The sequence below is a fragment of the Trachurus trachurus genome (genome assembly GCF_905171665.1).
Source record: "Trachurus trachurus genome assembly, chromosome: 5".
Taxonomy (NCBI): Eukaryota; Metazoa; Chordata; class Actinopteri; order Carangiformes; family Carangidae; genus Trachurus; species Trachurus trachurus.
The window spans coordinates 4460644-4481253 of NC_139896.1; the positions used below are offsets into that span (position 1 = coordinate 4460644).

The 20610-nt window shown below is 38.2% G+C and overlaps 1 protein-coding gene across 1 annotated transcript in view; it reads left to right on the forward strand.

Moving 5' to 3' along the window:
- Positions 1 to 1226: 1226 nt before the first annotated feature.
- Positions 1227 to 20610, forward strand: part of inavab (innate immunity activator b) — a gene marked incomplete at its 3' end in the record, with an annotated part of 40903 nt that continues 21519 nt past the window's right edge. Inside the window, exons 1-2 of the mRNA XM_083971221.1 lie at positions 1227 to 1503; positions 16545 to 16673. Of these exons, the coding sequence (XP_083827347.1) occupies positions 16619 to 16673 (55 nt within the window). The 5' untranslated portion in view covers positions 1227 to 1503; positions 16545 to 16618. The remainder of the gene's footprint in view (positions 1504 to 16544; positions 16674 to 20610) is intronic.

Sequence of the window (20610 nt, forward strand, 5' to 3'; positions counted from 1 at the left end):
TTTTTGCATTTGCACAGTCGATGTAAGTAATTTTGTATTTCATTTTTATTATAACATTGTTGTTTTACAGTGTACAATGTAGGCTTGTTGTTATATATAAAATATATGTTGTTTATGTTGTATCAAGCTCACCAGATTTGTGCATGTTTCACTTTGCCCCAAAAAAAGAAAAGAAAAGACCTTTATTTCAACTCACATTGTTTTATGTGTATTGGGATCATTATATACAAAATAATAATGTTATTATTAGCCTACTTATTGATAAGTTTTAACATTTAAAGTGAGAATGTTATCTTAATTTATTCATTACTTTATTCATACTCCTGTGTGGAATAGCTTTTTGTCAACATGAGCTGAATTTCTGTTGTTGTTTTTTCATACCTGGTATGTATGTATGTCAGCTGTAAAGTGGTTTTCATTATTATGGCTCATTGTCTCATTTACATAATGTAAGAGACAGTGTTTTATGGCCTGTGGTGTGTTCAGGGACGTGTCATGTGGTTTACTGGTTTAGTGGAGGCTGTGCAACGCGCTGCTGACCTCTGGTGTCTGAAAAGGACACGGAGTAACTTTTTGAGGCGAGTTCAAAAACACTTCTATCATTTGATTATTAGAAGAAAATGATACTAAAAAAAAAGAGAGAAAAGAAAAGAAAAGCTATAGTTTGACGTCATATAGGCCTATTGTGAAATAACCAATTAACCAGTAAACAAACATGACGACCAGACGTCCTGCATCATCTCTGACCGTAAACCGCCCACACACACACACACACCGCAGCGGAGAAGTCGATCCTCTTTGAGGCGTTCACTGTACCATACTAAAGTCGTAACTTTCGCGACTATCACTCGCTGCTGTTGGTAAATGTAACTTGAAAGTTTTTTGAGTGACACTAAAAGTGAATAAAAACATAATAAAACACTTTAAATGATTATTTCGCATGGTGTTTATTGTTTTCTCTTTTTGTTTTTCATCATTCTGTTCATAGTATATCTGCAAATGACGAACAGCCAAAGAACAAATTAAACAAAAAAGTCTGAGATGACACTCTCACGAATTCCTTAAATCTTTAAACTGAGTTGTTATTTATTACTTCCATTCTGCCTGTTAACTCGCTTTTAATATGTGTAAATAAAATCTCGTGTCGGAAACGCGGTTACCATGGTAAACGTTTGATGTTGTTAGGGGAAGTTCATATTTCCCACGGCGCCTTGAACGCACCACAGCATTGCTTTACTTTTATTGAGTTGGAGCCTCCCGAGCAAAAAAAAAAGTCCAGTTTTCCGCTTTTAAAACGCGATTTTTGGAGTGTGTACCTCCTGTTTTTCACTTGGTTTGGGCCGTAGAGACGTAATCGGACGGTTTGTTGATGTTTTCTTCAGCTCTTTTGTCCATATGAGCAGAGATAAAAACTCTTCCAGGCAGCTGAAATCTGGGAGCTGTGAGGATGCACAGGAGGCACGATGCTAACTGGTTAGCTCACAATGCTAACTAGCTGCAAAGGTAAGAGCAAAAAAAGAGATGACATTAAACGTTTTATTTAACAAACTTTATGTGCATATAACAGCGGAAATGGTTTGGTTGTTTAGTGCTATTGAACTTCTTGTACCTTTTGGGAATAAGATGCTACAGAAAGACACAGAGAGAAAGTTTAGGGGGGGGGAAGCTAACAACTAAAAAGTTTTTTAAAGTTTGCTAAACTCCTGAAAAAGTTGAGGCCCAGCAGCTTTATGAAGCTACCTGAGCAGCTGGATGGAAATAATGGAGAAATACCACTGTATTTCTTTATGTGGATGCTTATTTTTTTTTACCTGTGGGAGATGTTCTACCTGTTTATTTATCTCTATTGTGTGAATCTACCTGCATTGGTTCAGCTGCAGTAACAGAAGTCACCTGTAAGTTTATTCTTACTTTTTTTTTTTAAATCAGAAACCTGGCATTATACTTATAGGCTTCTTTAACAAACTATTACAGGTAAAAAAACAAAAAAAACAAACTTACTTTTAGATAATGATTTAATCCTCTGTCACTCAGAGATTTAGAATAATGTTTATAGTAGATAAACATCCAACAGTCTCTCATTGGTTTTAATTAAACTATTTCATGTATGTTCAGCATGTCCGACTCTTTATCCTCCAAAAACAACTAAAACCCACTGCTTTCTATGCATCAAAACACATTTGATATGTTTGGAAATACTTAAGCTTAACATGTTGGACATTATAAATCATTTCAGACTCAAATTATGCATTTTCTTTGTGTAGTTACTTATTTGTGAGATGTTTTACTTTCATATACAGTAGTTCACCCCTGTGTTAATGTGTAAATTTACCTACACTTGCATAGCAACAATAACAAAAACAGAAGAGACAGAAGCTCTTTATCTTTTTCTTTTTTCCTGTTAATAAACGTGTCAAACCGAAGTTTAAAGGGACCATAAACACCTGACTGCTCTGTTACCAGCAGAGAAGTAATGAGCTCTCGACATCCTCTTTCAACAGAAAAGCACGTAACTTAGAACAAGTCACATCTGAGAGGAACTGTGAAATCCAAGCTGAAGGGAGTTTTTGATGCTGTCTCGCGTGCATCCACATTTAGCAGCGTTGCATGCTCACAACTGGACAGTATGCATATCTAATGAAGTTTACAGAATTAACAAAATAGTCTTTATAAGAGACGATATGTACGGTGGCCCTGAGAGCTCAAAGCACTGCAAATTAAAAACAAAACAAAACACATGCACTGATGCAAACGTGCTACAAATTCAGAAAACAACTTAATCAGTTTGATGAGCTTCAAAAACTCACAGCACAACAGACAGAAGTGTTTCTGGGGACACAATAAAGTGAGGGACCAGTCACAATAAAGCGAGGGACCAGTCACAATAAAATAAAGAGAGGGACCGGTCACAATAAAATAAAGTGAGGGACCGGTCACAATAAAGCGAGGGACCGGTCACATAAAGCGAGGGACCGGTCATAATAAAGCGAGGGACCGGTCAGAGGACATAATAAAGCGAGGGACCGGTCACATAAAGCGAGGGACCGGTCATAATAAAGTGAGGGACCGATCATAATCAAGCGAGGGACCAGTCACAATAAAGCGAGGGACCGGTCACAATAAAGCGAGGGACCGGTCAGAGGACATAATAAAACGAGGGACCAGTCACAATAAAGAGAGGGACCAGTCACAATAAAGCGAGGGACCGGTCAGAGGACATAATAAAACGAGGGACCAGTCACAATAAAGAGAGGGACCAGTCACAATAAAGCGAGGGACCGGTCAGAGGACATAATAAAACGAGGGACCAGTATGGGGAGAGTTGAGCCTTCAGGGCCACCGTACATTGGGGAAAACTTTATGTTTTTTTTTTTTTTTTCTGTCAAGTTTTTTCTTTTAAGGCAGAATATTTCTTCTTAGTATCAACTGCAGTGCGTTATGACTTCAAAACTGAATATATTTATTATTTTTTAACTCTCAAGTTTATATCAAAAGTATCAAGCTCAACTTTTAGAGAAACTGCCATAAAATGATGCACGGGACTAGGGTTGGGCGGTATGAGCAAAATCTTATATCACGGTATGAGTAATTTCATATCACGGTAACGGTATATATCACGGTATGTTTTTTTCCCCCTGTAAATTCAATTAATGGCTTAAAATAACCATACTGTCACATTTGATCATTTTCCTCTTTTATTTTTTAACTTGGATTTCTACAGGAAAAATGCCAGAGCAGTCTGGCTCCAGTTAGTGCAATTATATAGGCTATATATATATAAAAAAGAAATCACAGAATCAAAAATTAGCATTTTACAAAAATGCCTACGGTCTGTGCTGTCTATGGCTGTTCAAACAGGTCAAACCGGGAAAATCAAAGAAGTTACTTTAGAGTTCCTAAGTAACCTTTACAGTCTATGGTAGTACACAAAGGGCTCAAATTTCAACAACTGACGGAAAAACGGTGTGTGGGAGGGACGGAAGTGACCATAATAAACAAAGAGTGTCCTAGCCTGTCCTACAGTAAAAATGGCACATAGAAAGAGGAGTAAAGCAATATGTTAAGCGGCAATATACATTTAAGCATCAAAGGTGTTAACCCACATAGTTTGAAACAACGTTTAAAACACACACAGCCAGTGTCACAACTAAGCATAAAAAGCCCGCTAGCTTAATGCTAACGTATAATGTAAAACACCATAGACGGGCTAACAGAAATTAGCATCGCTTATAACTTGACTTACTCCTCTTCTGAAAAACTCTGACAAGTCAAACTTTAGGATGTGTTAGAGGTCTAATTCATCTGTCTAACCATCAGAACTATGACACATGAAACGGTAAACACAGCTGATCGATCGAAAAAAAATACGGCTGGAGTGAATTACTTTCACTTTTCACTTTTTCGTCTTGTTGGGCGGGTTGGGCTGCCTCCGTTTCCTCGTGACTCCCACTCATGGATGTATTATATTATGCTCCCACTTCTGCTTTCACTCTCCACCTCCGCCATGATTGTTATCCCTCGGGTAACCGGTAAAGCTGTTTCTTCTTCGTCGTGCTGATGCAACCACGCCAAGCAGTCTGCTGCAGTGCCGGCTCCCCCGTGTGTGGAGGCGGTCTAACTACAGTGACTTCAGAGAGATGCCGCAGACATCTGCTCTTTCTCCGGTATAAACGGTATTGCAAAATCTCTACCGGTAGACATTTTATACCGTCACACGGTATAATACCGTCATACCGCCCAACCCTACACGGGACTGACTCACTATTTCAATTTAATGGACCATTGTTGCAGTGAAAGTTCTTTGTTTTGTTTTTTCTCATCGGAGCTAAAGGAGCATAAAGATATAGTAACGGCTGTCAGGGACAATATGATTTTTTTTTTTAAAGCTATTTAAAAAGCAGCTTCCTTTAAGTACAAGTTTGCGTCTGAGAACGGTTTTGATGTTTTGTGTTTGCGCTCGTTCACTCTGAAGCCACGTAGGTCTCAGTTTAGAACAGGTCTCGTGATTTATACGGTTGCACGCCACAAACCTGTAATTCAGCCGCCCACATCAGACTCACCACCGGCTGCACGCTCGCTCGTTTCAGATGCTCACAGTAATCATTTCACATCTTTATTATTCTCAATTAGAGCCTTCAGGGCTGCAGAGGGAGATGAGATGGGAGCCGAGCGGCAGTCGTTTTGACTTTCTGTTTTATTTTATTTTTAAGTCTCAGGATCTCTGGTGGTGCTTCCCTTCCCTTTTTTTTAAGTGACACCTCCTTGATTTAAGCGCCATAACCACTGTTCACTCTAAGGCAGGGATGTCAAACATGCGGCCCGTGGGCCAGAACCGGCCCTGCAGAGGGTCCAATCTGGCCCTCAGGATGAATTTGTCAAGTGCGAAAATTTGAAATTGCACATGTTTTTATCAAGAAATTTCAGGTGGTTCATAATACGTTTTGTAACAGGATAGTTCAGTAACTGCAAAACATCTTATTAATGTACCAAAACAGAGGAAAATTTCAGTTTTTTAGATATATTTAAAGGTTATTATGCTATTATTTTACTGGTCCGGCCCACTTGAGATTAAATTGTGCTGTTTGTGGCCCCTGAACTAAATTGAGTTTGACATCTCTGCTCTAAGGTGTTTTACTGTGCAATTGCACACTGCTCCCCTCCTCTTTGCCCAGAAGACAAAAAAGTTGCACACTACACAATATCCCCGACTAGTTTACTGTTTATTTCTCCCTAATGTGCGCTTCGAATTGTTAAATTTATGACCTTAACCGTGGTCTGTAGTGCAACTACGATTTAAGTTTTTGCTTGAGAATTATTATTACTGTTAATATCAAGAATGCTTCTGTGCCAAGAGTTGATGACACCAACTTGATGTTAGTTTTTTTTTTTTTTTTCATATTGTTCATATGGCAATAAATGCAAAATCTATTTTGCCAAAACAATATTGTATTTTGTTACTGACCCAGATATGGAGTAGCCTAGGTAATGTTGTCAAAATAATCTGTCATTAATCATAATAGTAATAGCCAATTGTATTGATATTTGGAGTTGGAGAGGTGAGGCCAAAGCACCAGCATGTGGACGTAGCTACTGTGTTCGCTTGAGCAGGTCATCAGGGGAGTTGAATTTCTGCTCAGGAGTTTTGAAAATTAGAGGGAACATTGGCCATAACCCGCAAAAATGATCCATTAGCACCTGGTGGGTGGAGGAGGAGGAGGAGGAGGAGGAGGAGGAAGAAGAAGAGGAGGAGGAGGAGGAAGAAGAGGAGGAGGAGGAGAGGCATTTAAAAAAAAAAGGCAGGGTGGGAAATGTGTGATTCCCCTCAGCAGCTGATGGTTCGTAGACGTCGTCGCCGTCTCGCTGCAGCTTCACTTATAAAAAGGACTCAAGAACATTTAAAGAATTTGTTATGCCAGCTGCTCGGCTGCCGACACAAAGGCCTCTCTCTGTCTCTGAGGGACCTCTGGTTTATATAAACTACCCATGACATCCACCAACTGGCTGCTGCTGCTGCTGCTGCTGCTGCCGCGTGTTTGTGTTGTACAGTGAGAATGTGACAATACGATATGATACGGTATATTGTGATTTATTAGGAGACTGTAAAAAGGGTGATACAGTGTCATGATGCCAAAGTTTGTCTGTTAATGTGAACAGTTCATCAAGCGGAAGATGAAATGATCTCCAAAAGACATAAGTTACAGATGACACATTCCCTTCACATTTTCCCCTCTTTGGAAACTATCACACACAGTGTGTAAATAGTAAATATCTTGTCTGATACCTTGGTCAAAGTTCTCTGAGAGCTCAAGTCTCCTGGGTTTCCCATTCTTTTGCTGCTGCTGCTTTGTTTCCCTTTTTCACTCTGAAACTGTAGAAAACTAAAATAATACACTGATATTGATGAAAATATTGAAAAAAGAGTGTTTCTTGTTGAACTTCATGTCTTTTGGAGATCATTTCATCTTCCACTTGATGAACTGTTCACATTAACACACATTTTGGACCAGGGGGGGACAAACTTTTGCATGATGCCACTTCACTGTGATTTATTGGGCGACTGTAAACAAGATAGCCTATATTTCAACGTTTTAAATTTGAAATACAAAATATACCTACAGCTCTGGAAAAAATTCAGAGACCACTTAATAAATCGGCTTTTCTAAATGTTTGGCAGATGTTTGAATATGAACTTGTTTTCTTTTGCATCATTATTATTATTCGAGGTCTGAAAACACTGGAACTTTTTTGTTATTTTAACCAGTTGCCATTTTCTGCCAATAAAAGCTCTAAATGACAATATATTTATTTCAAATCTGCGAACAAATCTTGTCAGTAGTTTATAGAGTAAAACAAAAGTTTTTAAGTTTACTCCAACGTGATCATTTTGAAGTGGTCCGTGTGCCAAGAAACAAAACACTTCCCGTTGTGTTGTGAGTTTTTGCCGCTCATGTTTTGCAGCATTGATGAAGATCGTTTCTGAATTTGTAGCACATTTGTGTCTTTGCTTGTGTTTCCTAAAGTGTCAGTGAGTTGAGGCTTAACCACTGTACATTTGGGAAACTTTATGATTTTATATTTTGTCTTTGATCTCTGTAAAGGTTTTTTTTTTTTTTAATATAATGCAGAAGTTCGGTTTGTACAGTTTTGCTCATTGAGGTTGATTTCTGCACAGTAATGACTGCTGTGCATAATTACAACTGTGATCAAACATCTGCATCCTTATTTTTAATTCTCAAAGGCATCCAGAGATATCAATAGTATCAATTTGGGCCTAAGTGTATTTCACAGTTTCACATATAACATCCTAAAGCATAGAAATTCAATATAGTGAAACATCTGTATTATATTATTATACAGATTAAATAGGCTATTATATCTGAAATATTAGTATTTTATGATGTTTTTGTGATATTGTTTGAAGCTCTGTGGTGACAGGTGACAGTGGTTTTGAGTTTTTAGTGTATTTATATTTTGTTACACAGTTTGTTACAAAGTTTGTTTTACAGTGTGAAGTTGTTTAACTCATCCTCGCATCAAATACATAACACAACGCTGCATTCATACTCACATTGACAACGTTATTGATCGAGGGAAGTCGACTCGTGATATGACTTAGAATCCATAGGAAGGTTTCATATGATGATTGTGTCGAGATAAATGTAGATTTTAAAACGTAGGTGATCATTTCTCATTTCTCAGTTCACTCTTACTATTGATATTAGTGTCGGTTTTACCTCCTACTAGCACTTTCCCATGATGTGAGGAAATTACACTGGTTTCTCGGTTGGTACTCGGTCTGACTTCACTTCCCTTTTATCTGATTTGTGGTAATTGAGCTTTTTTTGGGTTTTTTTTTTTTTTTTGCTGTGGAGTCTGTGTTGACACGAAGTCTTTTGACCTAAACAAACCAGAGCTTCTTATTTATACTTTCAATCAGTTTCTCAGTTAATGTGTTCGAACCCCGATGGTCCTGCAATAAATCCCAACATGCAGCGGCTCATTGGTTGAAGCTAATTTAACACACTCTTCCTGCAGCGATTGGATGATCTGTTATGGAAATGTTAAATATGGAAGCAGTAGTTTGACAAAGCGGATGTTTTTCTTTACGCTGCAATAAGAAAAGATACAAAAAGATGTGATAAGACAAGATGTAATACAATACGATATGATGCTATAATACGCTAAAATGTGATACGTTACAATGACAAAATGTGATACTATGCGATGTGATACAATAGGATAAGATGCAATAAGATATGTTAAGATGTTAGGTTATACGATAACAACGCAATATGATAAACTTTATTGATCATAAACTGGGAAATTACAGTTTCACAGCAGCAGCCAAAGAGGAATAAAACAGAAACAACTTAAAAATGTAAATATATATGCAATAAAATAATATATATTAGTGTTGAGTGTGAAAATGTAATAAAGAAATGAATATAAATAATGACATATAAGATGTGCAAACAAACCCAGTGTTCATGGATAATATCAATCGGGCCATTATGCCTTTTATTGTTTTCAGCTTAGTGTGAACAAATGTACAATGATATTAGTTATTTTGCAATAATACAAGTTGATTATTAAAGAGAAAAAAGACCATGTTATCATTTTCATAAAACTTTAGTATGTTATATTAAAAAAAATATTGTGAAAGTTCCCAAAATCTTCAAATATCTTGTTTTATTTCAGATAATTAAACAATATTTAGTTTACCGTCAGATACAGTCACACTGAAGAAGCAGAAATCTTCTGACCAAAACGATTAATGATCGATTTTATTTATTGTAGCTCAACGAATTTGATTAATACATTGATGTTTACATGTCTGGTATCTCGCTCACTGTGACGTGTAACAGGTTAGAAATCACAGAACCGAGAAACTTCTGCTTTTTGTCTCGTTTCTGTTTTCCTCGTGTCGTCTCTAGGATCTGATTCTTCAGTGTCTGGGAATTGTTAGGTCCTTCTTCTTTTTTTTTTCTTTTTTTTTGGCCCTCCTGAGTGTCTGTGCAGCCACATTCCTGGAAATCCAACATGAATATTGAGATTCAGAATGAATGCGAGCCATGCAGCGACCGAGCAGGTGCTGCAGGCCGGCGGGCGTCAGTAAATCATGACGACTCTCCCACCAACCAACATGTGTTTTTCCTCCTCCTCTTTTTTAGCTGCAGGCCACTAAAGGACCTCCGCTCCGCTCCGACATCCTGGGTGTGAAAGACAGGGACACAGTGAAACTACAGAGACAGAAGACTGAATTGTGAATTTGTATTAATTTTATAATTGGTTATCAATCGAACAGCCAGGAGATGGCAGCAACAGTCGCACACTGCACAGGCCGGTTGAACATGCAGAGCTGAACTGTCACAGTAGTTTTCATTGATTTATAGTGGTCATAAAAACACAAGTAGCGAAAACACAAGAAAAAAACACTAAATCTAAAGAAATTGAAACTTAATTTCAATGAAACTATCTGTATTTGCTGTTAATGGACAAAAAATCTTAAAATAAGTTTGTTCAGTCTAGAAATAAGTCTGTTTTTTTAGGGCAAATTACTTGATATCAGACTCACTGCAGCACAATATTTAGAAAATGCACTGAATAAACGACTAATTTAAGTGTAAATCAGTTAAAATGAGTGAAGTATGATGATGTTTTTACTTAAAATAAGTTGACTCATCTTAAAATCAGCATGAGCCCTGAGCTAGTCCATTTAAAACAGGAAACTGTTTGTGCATATTAATGCATCCAGGATGTTTAAGCAGTAAAAATCAGTGTAGTTTCTATTCCTGATTAAGAAGCAATTTTTTAATGTCTATTTCTATCTAATGAAGCTTGTTTAACTTATAAATTATTACATTTATTAAGATTTCCTGACAATTTCCTGCATTAAAGACGCATTCATGATCAATTCAAAGATGGAAACTGGTGAATAACTTTTAAAACCTGATAATTAATCTCAAATATTCTGATCTAAGAAGTTAAATCTGAGCAACAGGATCATTTTGCAGTGATAGAGTTTAATATAACCAGTGATGGCAGCATTATATTAGAATTTTGACTAATTGAACAAGAGTTAATGACGTGATGCAACCCAATGTAGCCAGTATTTTTTTCATAAAACTGTGATTATGTACAGGAAAATAAATTTGGACTCAAATGTGGAATAAATGTAGTTCACCTTTGCAGTGCAGCACTATGTTTCTTGACAAATTTAACATAATTTGTCACATTATTTAGAAGAAAAGAGGCGTTTTTAGGATCAGTCCTGCTCAGTGTTGCCAAAATGCATTAAAATTTAAATATAGAAACACAGCAACAAAAATCTATTTCAAATTGATGTTTATAATTACATTTAAATCAACTGTAGGTGGATCAAATATTGAATATTGATCATTCTTTTGTGGTCACATCATTTGACATTTTCTGGGGCATTCAGTCTTACCATTGTTAAAAATTGTTCAAATGTCATTTCAAAAGACATAAACCCCACTACAAAATGTACATTTGAACAAATCTGATGCTTTTAAAAAACGTTTTCTTCAAAGATATTTTTGAATTGCCCATGAACCACAACCAATTAACCAATTTCACTGTCCAATTTGTGTACAATGACAATAAAGACTACTCTATATTCTATATCCTGTAAAACCTAGAGCCACACATTTCATAGTTAAACACAAGTTTTATCCACAACATGTAGATAAACTCACTACAAAAGCGTCATTAGTGAAAAATCATCTGTCAGATATTGTAATTAATCAATTTATTATCAAGTCTATAAAAACGTTGGAACAAGACAACGTTTGGTTTGGTTTCATCCTTATCCAAAAAGCTACACCTTGTACGTTTTATAGCTTGTTCAGCATGTTTTAACAGCAGCATCAGTCACAGTCAGATGTGTCAGAGCGGCCGCCACCGCCACCGCCCACACCAGGAAACCGATCGGAGTTTTAAAGCGAAGTCTCTTTTGCCTTTTGTTGTTGACACAGTTTCAGAGTGAGACGACTGGAGAGAGAAAGAGGGAGTGCTGCTGCGTTATACGATCCTGACTCAAGTGTTGAGACCGAGGCCACTCCTCCTCCTCCTCCTCCTCCTCCTCCTCCTCCTCCTCCTCCTCCCCACCAGGCTGCACTTTGTGTTAGTGGGCGAGTCTCTCATTCCTGTCCAGACTTCCACACGCCGACATTCATTCAACTCCGGGAGGGAAAAAAAACAAAAAAACGCTCACAGGGACGATTTTTAGACGTTTTATTTTCATTCTTTTTACAGTTTTCAACATGTTTCTCACAAAGTAAGTTGATTTTATTCACGTTGTGTTGTCTTCCACATTGATTTATCATATATTTTAAATAATTTAATCCATCTGGTTAAATTGATTCGGATCAAAGTGGCTGTCAGAGAATATTTGGAGTTAATTATGATACAGTATTTCAGATATTGATGGTTTCAGCGTGGTGTGGTTGTTTCTCTGTTGTTGGACTTTAACTCTTAGAATAAAGAAGGGGACATTCCTTCATACCGACCCTCATGCCCATGGAAACGTCCACACCTCAGTGTTTGTTTAGTGGATGTTGTAATCTATGGATTTCATAATGGTAATAATAATGCACAGAAGAAAAAATGTAGTGTCTGTAAAAACATATAAAAACTCAGAAACTTGCAGCAGATCCACATGTGCATCAGTCAAACGGCTGGAGGATCAGAGTTTGCAGGATTTTCCGGGGATTTTGATGTTTTCACTTGATAAAATACAAGATAACATGATTGGACACTGCAATTCTTTATTTTTTTAACTCACATGTTGTTGTCTTTGATATTTTAAAGTGCGATATTAGATCGTCATGTGGATTTTTAGATCAGAATCAATCAATTAACCGATCAGTCAAATGACGTGACTGTGAAGAGGAGGAGAAGAGGCTGATGTTTGCAGCTGTGTTGATAATTAGATGATGTGACATAGTGACGTAATCTATAAAACATAATTATCATTACTAATATTTGATGATTCAGCTTTTTCAATTACGTGGCTTTGCCTCTAAAAAGAGCAGTTTGAACATGTCTAAAGAGGCTCAAGTTGATTTATTTGTCCATTAATCAACAAAAAAAGGGGAAATTATTTGTCAGTAATTCAGTTTTTGTGTTGAAATCTTTATGTTTTCACTCTTAAAGGGATACGCCAACATTTTTTTTTTCTGTCTTGCCTCACTCCCGAGTCCATGACCAGCAGATAGACACCATCCTTTCGACTGTGCGTGCAGTAACAAGGGAGATAGAGCCGTATCGCCTGTAATTAGCTTAGCTCAAACACTGGAAGTGTATGGGTAGTGTTAGCCTGCCTCCACCTAAAGTCATCAGAGAAACTCTTCAGCAACTCTAAACGGAAACCGGCGGGCCGATCTCCGTCTCAGAGCTGACAAAACTCTCTGGTAAGGCATCTTGAGCGGTCAAATGCCGCTAACGGGACGAGATCGGTCAAAACGGAGGGTTCAAGCAAAGACGGTTTATTTTGGTTCAAGCTAGCTACATCGAGGGTAGGTTAGCTTCCTATTTCAAAGTAAAAGCACAAATTCCATCGTCATGGTTTTCTGTATGTAAAGGGCAACGGGTGTTTTATTTTGTGAAAGTAACAGGAAGTGCGTTGGTCACAACAGCTAGCTTGAGTAGCGCCGAATTCATCCGAACAAAATTGTAAACAGCTGGTATTTAGACAAATTAACGACACACTGCTGATCTAAACGGCTACTTTCTCACCTAAACATGTTTGAAATGTGGATAAAGTGATATATTTACAGAGTTTAGAGCTAAAATGAAATCAGCTTCTGACTGCTGATTTCGGCTCAGGTAGGAGGCAGGCTAACACTACCCATACACTTCCAGTGTTTGAGCTAAGCTAATTACGGGCGATACGGCTCTATCTCCCTTGTTACTGCACGCACAGTCGAAAGGATGGTGTCTATCTGCTGGTCATGGACTCGGGAGTGAGGCAAGACAGGAAAAAAAAAATGCTTGCATATCCCTTTAAAACAGTTATTTTCAGTCTCAATGAGGCTTTTACCTGAGTAATTAAATAATTAAACGACATACACTCAGATATAGTCGATGTCTGTTCATCCACAGAGAGTTGTTGTTGTTGTTGTTGTTGTGTTCTTTCTAGGTGTCAGCTCTATAGATTGTTTTGTGTTCATTGTGTAAACACAGTTGTGAGTTGTCAGGGAGGTTGTGAAGCATCCAGACATGATGACTGAGACTGAAGACTGTTGTTGTTGTGTGGAGGAGTTTCAGGTTCTTGCCTTTATTATTCAGGATGCTCACTGACACTGTTAAAGGGATAGTTCAACATTTAGTCCAATTCTCCTATCGCCATAATCCCTACAGTCATAGCAGTAGCAGGTTCATTACCTTTAATTGTCGATGCAAGTTGTTTTTAGATAATATATAGTAATAATCATATTTAATTATGTAACATTACGACACACAAAGCAAATACTCTGTCTGGAAAGTAGTTCCGGCTGCATTTACCTCTAAAACAACTCTGTCTCGTTAATGTTACATGTGATTATTTCATAGCGTGGTGAATGTGCAGGTCACAACTCGTCCACTAGAGCGTTGTGGAGTTGTTGGATTGTGTATTTGATGAGTTTGATGGGGGGAAAGCGAAAATACCATGCACATCGTCCTCCATTGTGTTCACTGAGCAGCTCCCGTCTCTGCCCCGCCGATCTCAAAACAACATGCACCGATAAGTAAAGGTGATGAACCCTACTTTGACATATCATAAGCTACCTCCATGTAATAATGCAATAATAAATGATGCAAATAAATAATATTGAAAATAACAATTATGTAAAGAATAACGGAAAAATATGCTGTTTCATTGTATTTCATCATCAGACTAAGGATTTTATCATATCATTATACTGCTTTTAAAAGCTGCAGTTACAAGATAAAACAGAAGTTACTGCCTTTTGCTTTGGTTTGACCCAGTATAAGTGGTAAGCTATACAAAGGGAAGACTACAGTCACTGCCAAATAAGGGTCAAAGGTCAAATCAGAGATTAATATGTAGGAAGAATGGCCACACAAACCCAATGGTCTGCTTGCAACTATATTGGCTGGACAACAAGAAAACTTTACAGTCATTTTTCTCAGTTCTTCACTTTTGGAAGTTAAATGGTAAATGGACTTGCACTTATATAGCGCTTTTCTAGTCTCTTGGACCACTCAAAGCGCTTTACAATGTAATGGTCGCATTCACCCTTTCACACACATTCATACAGCACTGAGCATAGTGCAGGGAACTAAGCATTCACACACATTCATACACCCGATGGACACATCGGGGGGCAAGTGTGGGTTCAGTGTCTTGCCCAAGGACACTTCGACATGTTACTTTCGCCTTTCTCCTTTGTAGGGCAGTACTGCTGTGACTATAGGGATTATGGTGAGAGGAGGAGGATCTGACTAAAAATGTTGGACTATCCCTTTAATGCCACATTCCTGAGTCTTCTCCTCCTGGTTAATAATCCATCAACCACAGTTTTTTTATTATTCGACACAACGTTTATGGCGTTTCAGCTGCGACTTTATCAGAGGGCGATTACAACAGAAGCCATGTGACATCAGCAGGGACGAAACTAAATAAATAACTAACAGGGAGTCACACACACACACACACACACACACACACACACACACACACACACACACACACACACACACACACACACACACACACACACACACACACACACACACAGAGGAAACTCCCCAGACTGTTAGTGACATGTATGTGTGTGTGTGTGTGTGTGTGTGTGTGGACACTCTGTGGGAGAGAGACGATGACTCCGCCTGACGAAGGGAAACGTCACAGGTGAATCACTGAACCAACAGGTCACAGGATTAAAGTCATGGTTCATCGTCGTCTGCTGCTGTTTGTTTGTTTTTGTTTTTTTGTCTCTGCGACGACCGCTTGTTTTTAGCTGCGCTTTAAAGGGATAGTTCAACATTTTGGCAAATTGTTCCCATTGCCATAATAATCCCTATAGTCATAGCAGTAGGTTTGTTAACCTTTAATTGTCGGTGCAAGGTGTTGTTAGAACGGTGGAGCAGAGCCGCGAGCTGCTCAGAGCTACGCTACGGAGGCTCATTATGGGATTTCTTGGTTTCCCTCATCAAACTCATCAAATACACAATCCAACAACTCCACAACGCTCTGGTGGACAAGTTGTGACCTGCACATTCACCACGCTATGAGATAATAACAGAACGTTACCACACAGAGTTGTTTTAGAGGTAAATACAGAGACTGCTTGATGAAAAACTGTCCCTGAAGGCAACACGCATCAGTGGTTTTGCATGAATTTCCCTCTAAAACAACTACAACTTGCACCGACAATTAAAAATGTTGAACTATCCCTTTAAACATTCAGGTGGTTTTATTTCTGTCTGTTTTGTTTTGTTTTTTTTTAAAAATCTTCCTTCGTCTTGTGATTGAACTCCCTCCTCGACGCTGCAGGCGTTAAAAAACTGAAGTTCAACTCTTGAGTTTGAGTCCTGGTTTGACCTTTTTTTTTTAATTTTTTTTTTATATCAAGCACAAGGACGTCTTTATGAAATGAAATAACAGCAGTGTGAAGAAATGTTAAATGTGGTTTATTCACCATAAAATCTTCATTTTCCCTGGTAGAATCTGACCTTTTATGTCGGATTTGGTTTACTTTAATAACCACAAAATCCAGTTTTGATCGTGTTTTGTGTTAAATGTGGATAAAAAGCAGTGACCTAAGGAGTTGACGTCCACATTTAGTGAATAAAATTAAATGGTTTCTTAAGATTTTGATGCTGAGGTGCTTATTGATCAGAGTGTTCGCTGATAGAAAGTCGTCAGTAGATAAACAGATGCAGATTTAACTCTAAGTATTAAAATATTGTCACAAATGATCAGTCCTTATCTTTACTGCAAGATAATCCAACAAGATTTTATTCAGTTATTTGACTTTATGAAACAGTGATGACATCATCTCCTCCTCCTCCTGCAGGACATGGTGAACCCCGACACTGACCTTTGACCTCCACTGAAGAAGAAACCACCAGAAGAAGTCGATCGGCGGAGATGGAAGTCAACGGAGAGATCAGCGACACCGACAGCGGCATCATCCTCCACTCAGGTAAAACACTGTTCTTAAAGTTCATGGATGGATGGGAACTCTTTCATTTTACCTTTTATTTAAACAGATACGGTAACGATACTCAGTTCCTGGAAACCAGTACCGGTTTTCTGTACTGTTTTGTGTGTGGATGTGTGGTAGAGTTGGGCGGTATGACCAAAAATGTATATCACGGTATTTTTCCTAATTATATCGGTTTCACGGTATTTGACGGTATTTTTTTTTTCATGCATGACTGGGTGTTAACCCAATTTTCTAATAATTTAGAGAATAATTACTGCAGTAAATTGGCTTAGAATGACCTATTTTACTGTCACGAGGAGTGAATATTGTAGAAGAGCATTAGTATCCAGACTAGTAATACTAGTATTAACTCGGGTTTGAATGGTCCCACAAAATGCTGCTGTTCACAAAGAGGTGGCAGTGGCACTCATAACTGTAATGAGGTGAAGGAATCAGAATGTATGACTGTTGCAGTCAAAATACAGAAGCCTTTATTAATATAATACAGACTAAAAAAAATAGTCAACTTGCATGCAGCTTGTTTGGTACAACTGCAAAACAAACAATGTCCCGCGGCACGACGTTCCGCCGCTCTGTGTTCCCAACATTTTGTATATGCTACACACTCACCGGTATTGGGGTATATGAAAAATTCATATCATAAAAAAAAAAAATTCACCGGTATTCGGTATGAACCGGTATACCGCCCAGCCCTAATCTGTGGCTATTGAAGTTATTTTGTTTATAAAATAATTAGTGAATACTTCTGATTTGGAATATTTATTGTAATGGTTCGCTGTAAACGAGCAAATTCGGCCTAATGAAGGATCTCTGTTTAAAACGTCAGCGTGTGCAGGGAGAGGAGGAGCTGTTCACAGACAGTCGAGTTCTCAACGGGCCTGGAAATTAAAAACCAAACCCACCATCAGGTCCAGAAAAAAAAAAAGAAAGAAGCCCGAGGTCCGACTAGATCCAAATCATTTGTATTTATTTTCTCGGCCTGAACCAGCGTGTACTGTCCGGTTCATTGGTCCGGTCCGTTTTTGTTTTTTATGTGATCCTTTTGGAGGCAAATTGAAGACTTCAAGCTGCCTGTTTTCTTTTTTTGTTTGTTTTATTGTGTAGAGACCAACAATGTAAGATATCCTTCTATCTTTCCTTCCTTTTTCCCTTCCTTCTTTCCTCCCATCTTTCCCTTTGTCCTTCCAACAACAACATACAAAAAACATACAAGACAATACAGAGTAACAGGTGTGACTAACATATAGGATGGAAGTTACAGACAAGACCATGCTGGGATGATTCAGTGCTGCGGTGGAACTACAACTACTAACAAAGATAATAACCACAATCATTATAATGATGATAATAAGCATCATCATAATCATCATCATAGAAATTATAGTAGTTATAATTATAGTGACAAAAACATTTATAGAAATATTTGATTGTGGTCAGAGATGTTATGTGTGAGAGAGGTGAAAACCAGCAAAAAAGAGACGATAGTAATAAAAAACAATTATAGTAAGGTGTAACACATTAAATCACTGTTGCATCAAAGTTATAGTAAACAAAAAGTTTACAGCATCGTGAGTCCTGAAACTGTTGGAAAACAACCTCAGCTGTGGAAAGATGCTGCAACAGGACAAAACTGTTAATGCATTTAATTTAATAACATATCAGACAAATATAAAGAGAAATGAGTAAATATAAAGAGCAACAAGCAACTGCAGTTTAGAAACAACCACAACTATCAACTAACATCTGTAAAGAAATGTACTGTATATAAAATGGTTAAGAAAACACATAATTAGATAATAATTTATGAAAGAATACATAAAAAGCCATAAAAGAACAGAAATATTAAAAATACAATAAAATGAGAATAAAAAGACATACAAGAACAGAGTTAAAAACCCAAAGAATAAAAATAAAACCCCAAATAAACCCAACGCAGCTGATAATAAGTGAACGTAGCAACTAAAGTGGATTTGAGCCGTTTCTCATCAACCGTCGACACCCTTGATTCATTTAAAGTACATATTTGTTGTTCAAAAACCAAAACACTGACGCAGCTCCTTTTAGACAGAAGCTCTTTTATTCTCACCAGTGTTGAAACTCAGCAAACACATTAATCTTATCGCTGCACCTGTTTTTTTTCCAAATGACTTTCGAGTTACAGAAGACGAAGGTAAAACGTCGACTACGTAATGATCCAAAGTATAGAAGAAGTTTTTTATATTTGAGCTGTGACTGATCTCTTCTCACTTCATCTCACCATTTTGTTTTTGATTTGGTTAATTAATCATTTAAAGACTCATTTACATGACGAATCTGTCGCTCCACCTTCTAATTAAACACCATTGACTATTTCTAAAACATAACACATAAATGTTTCTCCTGACACATCTCGGCTGCAGGGCGGCGGCATCGGCGCCTTGGACAGTATTTTAGCAAAACGACTCTAACAGAATCATAGAAAAATGAGAAGAATTACCTGCAGTAAACAAGAAGAGCTGAAGCAACAAAATAATCTACTTTCTCAAATCAACTCCATCACAGTTCTAGTTTGTGATTCCAGACGCTTGAAAACAAGATAAAATCTATTTTCAAAATCAGTTTATCTGTTCGAGAACTTTGTTGTTTATAGTTTATCTTGTTCAAGTGACTTTTTTGCTGCTTTTTTTTTTTACTCTGCAGTGATAATTAGATTAAAATCAATGTCTTTTTGTTTTGGGATATTGTTGTCCCAAAACAAAAGCATAATTTTCTGAGATTTAACTTAACAATTAGTCAGTTAAACCTGAACTCTCCAGGTCTGGTGTCTCCTCCTCTGTGTCTCTAACCCTCCTCTCCTCCATGTGCATTAACTTGTTTCCAACGAAGAAGGTGAGAAATCAATCCATGGAGCGGTGGATAAGGTTATTTATCATCTACCATGTTACCATGTGTATATCTATAGCCGTGTTTCCACTGCAGGAGTTCCTGGTAAAGGGAGGGGGTAGGAACTTCTACAGGAACCGTCCTCTCACTCGGCCCTCTCAGTGGCCGTGTTTCTACTGCAGAGTCGGACCCCGCGGCGACGTCATGAGTTTCGATCACCACTTAATCGCTGTGCAACAGTTTCGACCGTGACGTCACCCAGGCAGGTCACAAGCACATGCACAAAAATCATAACAACAACGGAGAAGGATGGAAGGAGCTGAGGCGGTAGGCGCGTTTCTGGTTTGTGTGTTTGTGCACATGGCGGTTGATTGTAATCCTGCTTGAGTTTTTTTTTTTTTTTTTTTTACTTTTCACGGCATTGTTTTGTGGCGTGATGGATCCCCAGTGTGTCGAGGTGCGCTGATATTTTCATTTCGCCGCGATGACTCAAACCCCCTCTGAATCTCCTCGGTGCTGTAGACTGCAATCAATGCCTGCACCTCATCGTCGGTCCATTTGTGTACATCTTCCTGCTGTTTTCTTGTTGTTTACAGCGGTGTCTGCTAGGCTAATGCTCCCCTTCTGCTCCCCCTTTTAAAAATGCCGGTTGTTTTGGTGCTTTCTGACGGCGTCAGAGCTGCTCTAGCTTTAGCCAATCAGCGCCGGGTTAACCTCGAGCCGCACCCAGGAGCTTTTCAGGGCCGAACGGAGTACCTACCCTGGAGTAGGTACTCCGTTGGCCCCCGTAAAAGTTCCTGTAAATGGCCCTGTGGGGGAGGTTCCTGCAGTGGAAACACGCACCAACGGGGCTGAACCCGTAAAATTACCCCGAAGTTCCTGCAATGGAAACACGGCTTATGTAGTCTTATAATTAAGTTTACAATGAAGTTTATCCTATCGTATATCGTAAAAATCCTGTATTGTTCCTCTTGAAGCATTTTAGCATCTCCACATATTATTTATCAATTCTCTGCCGATGCTAATATACTATGCAACATGCACCAGACTA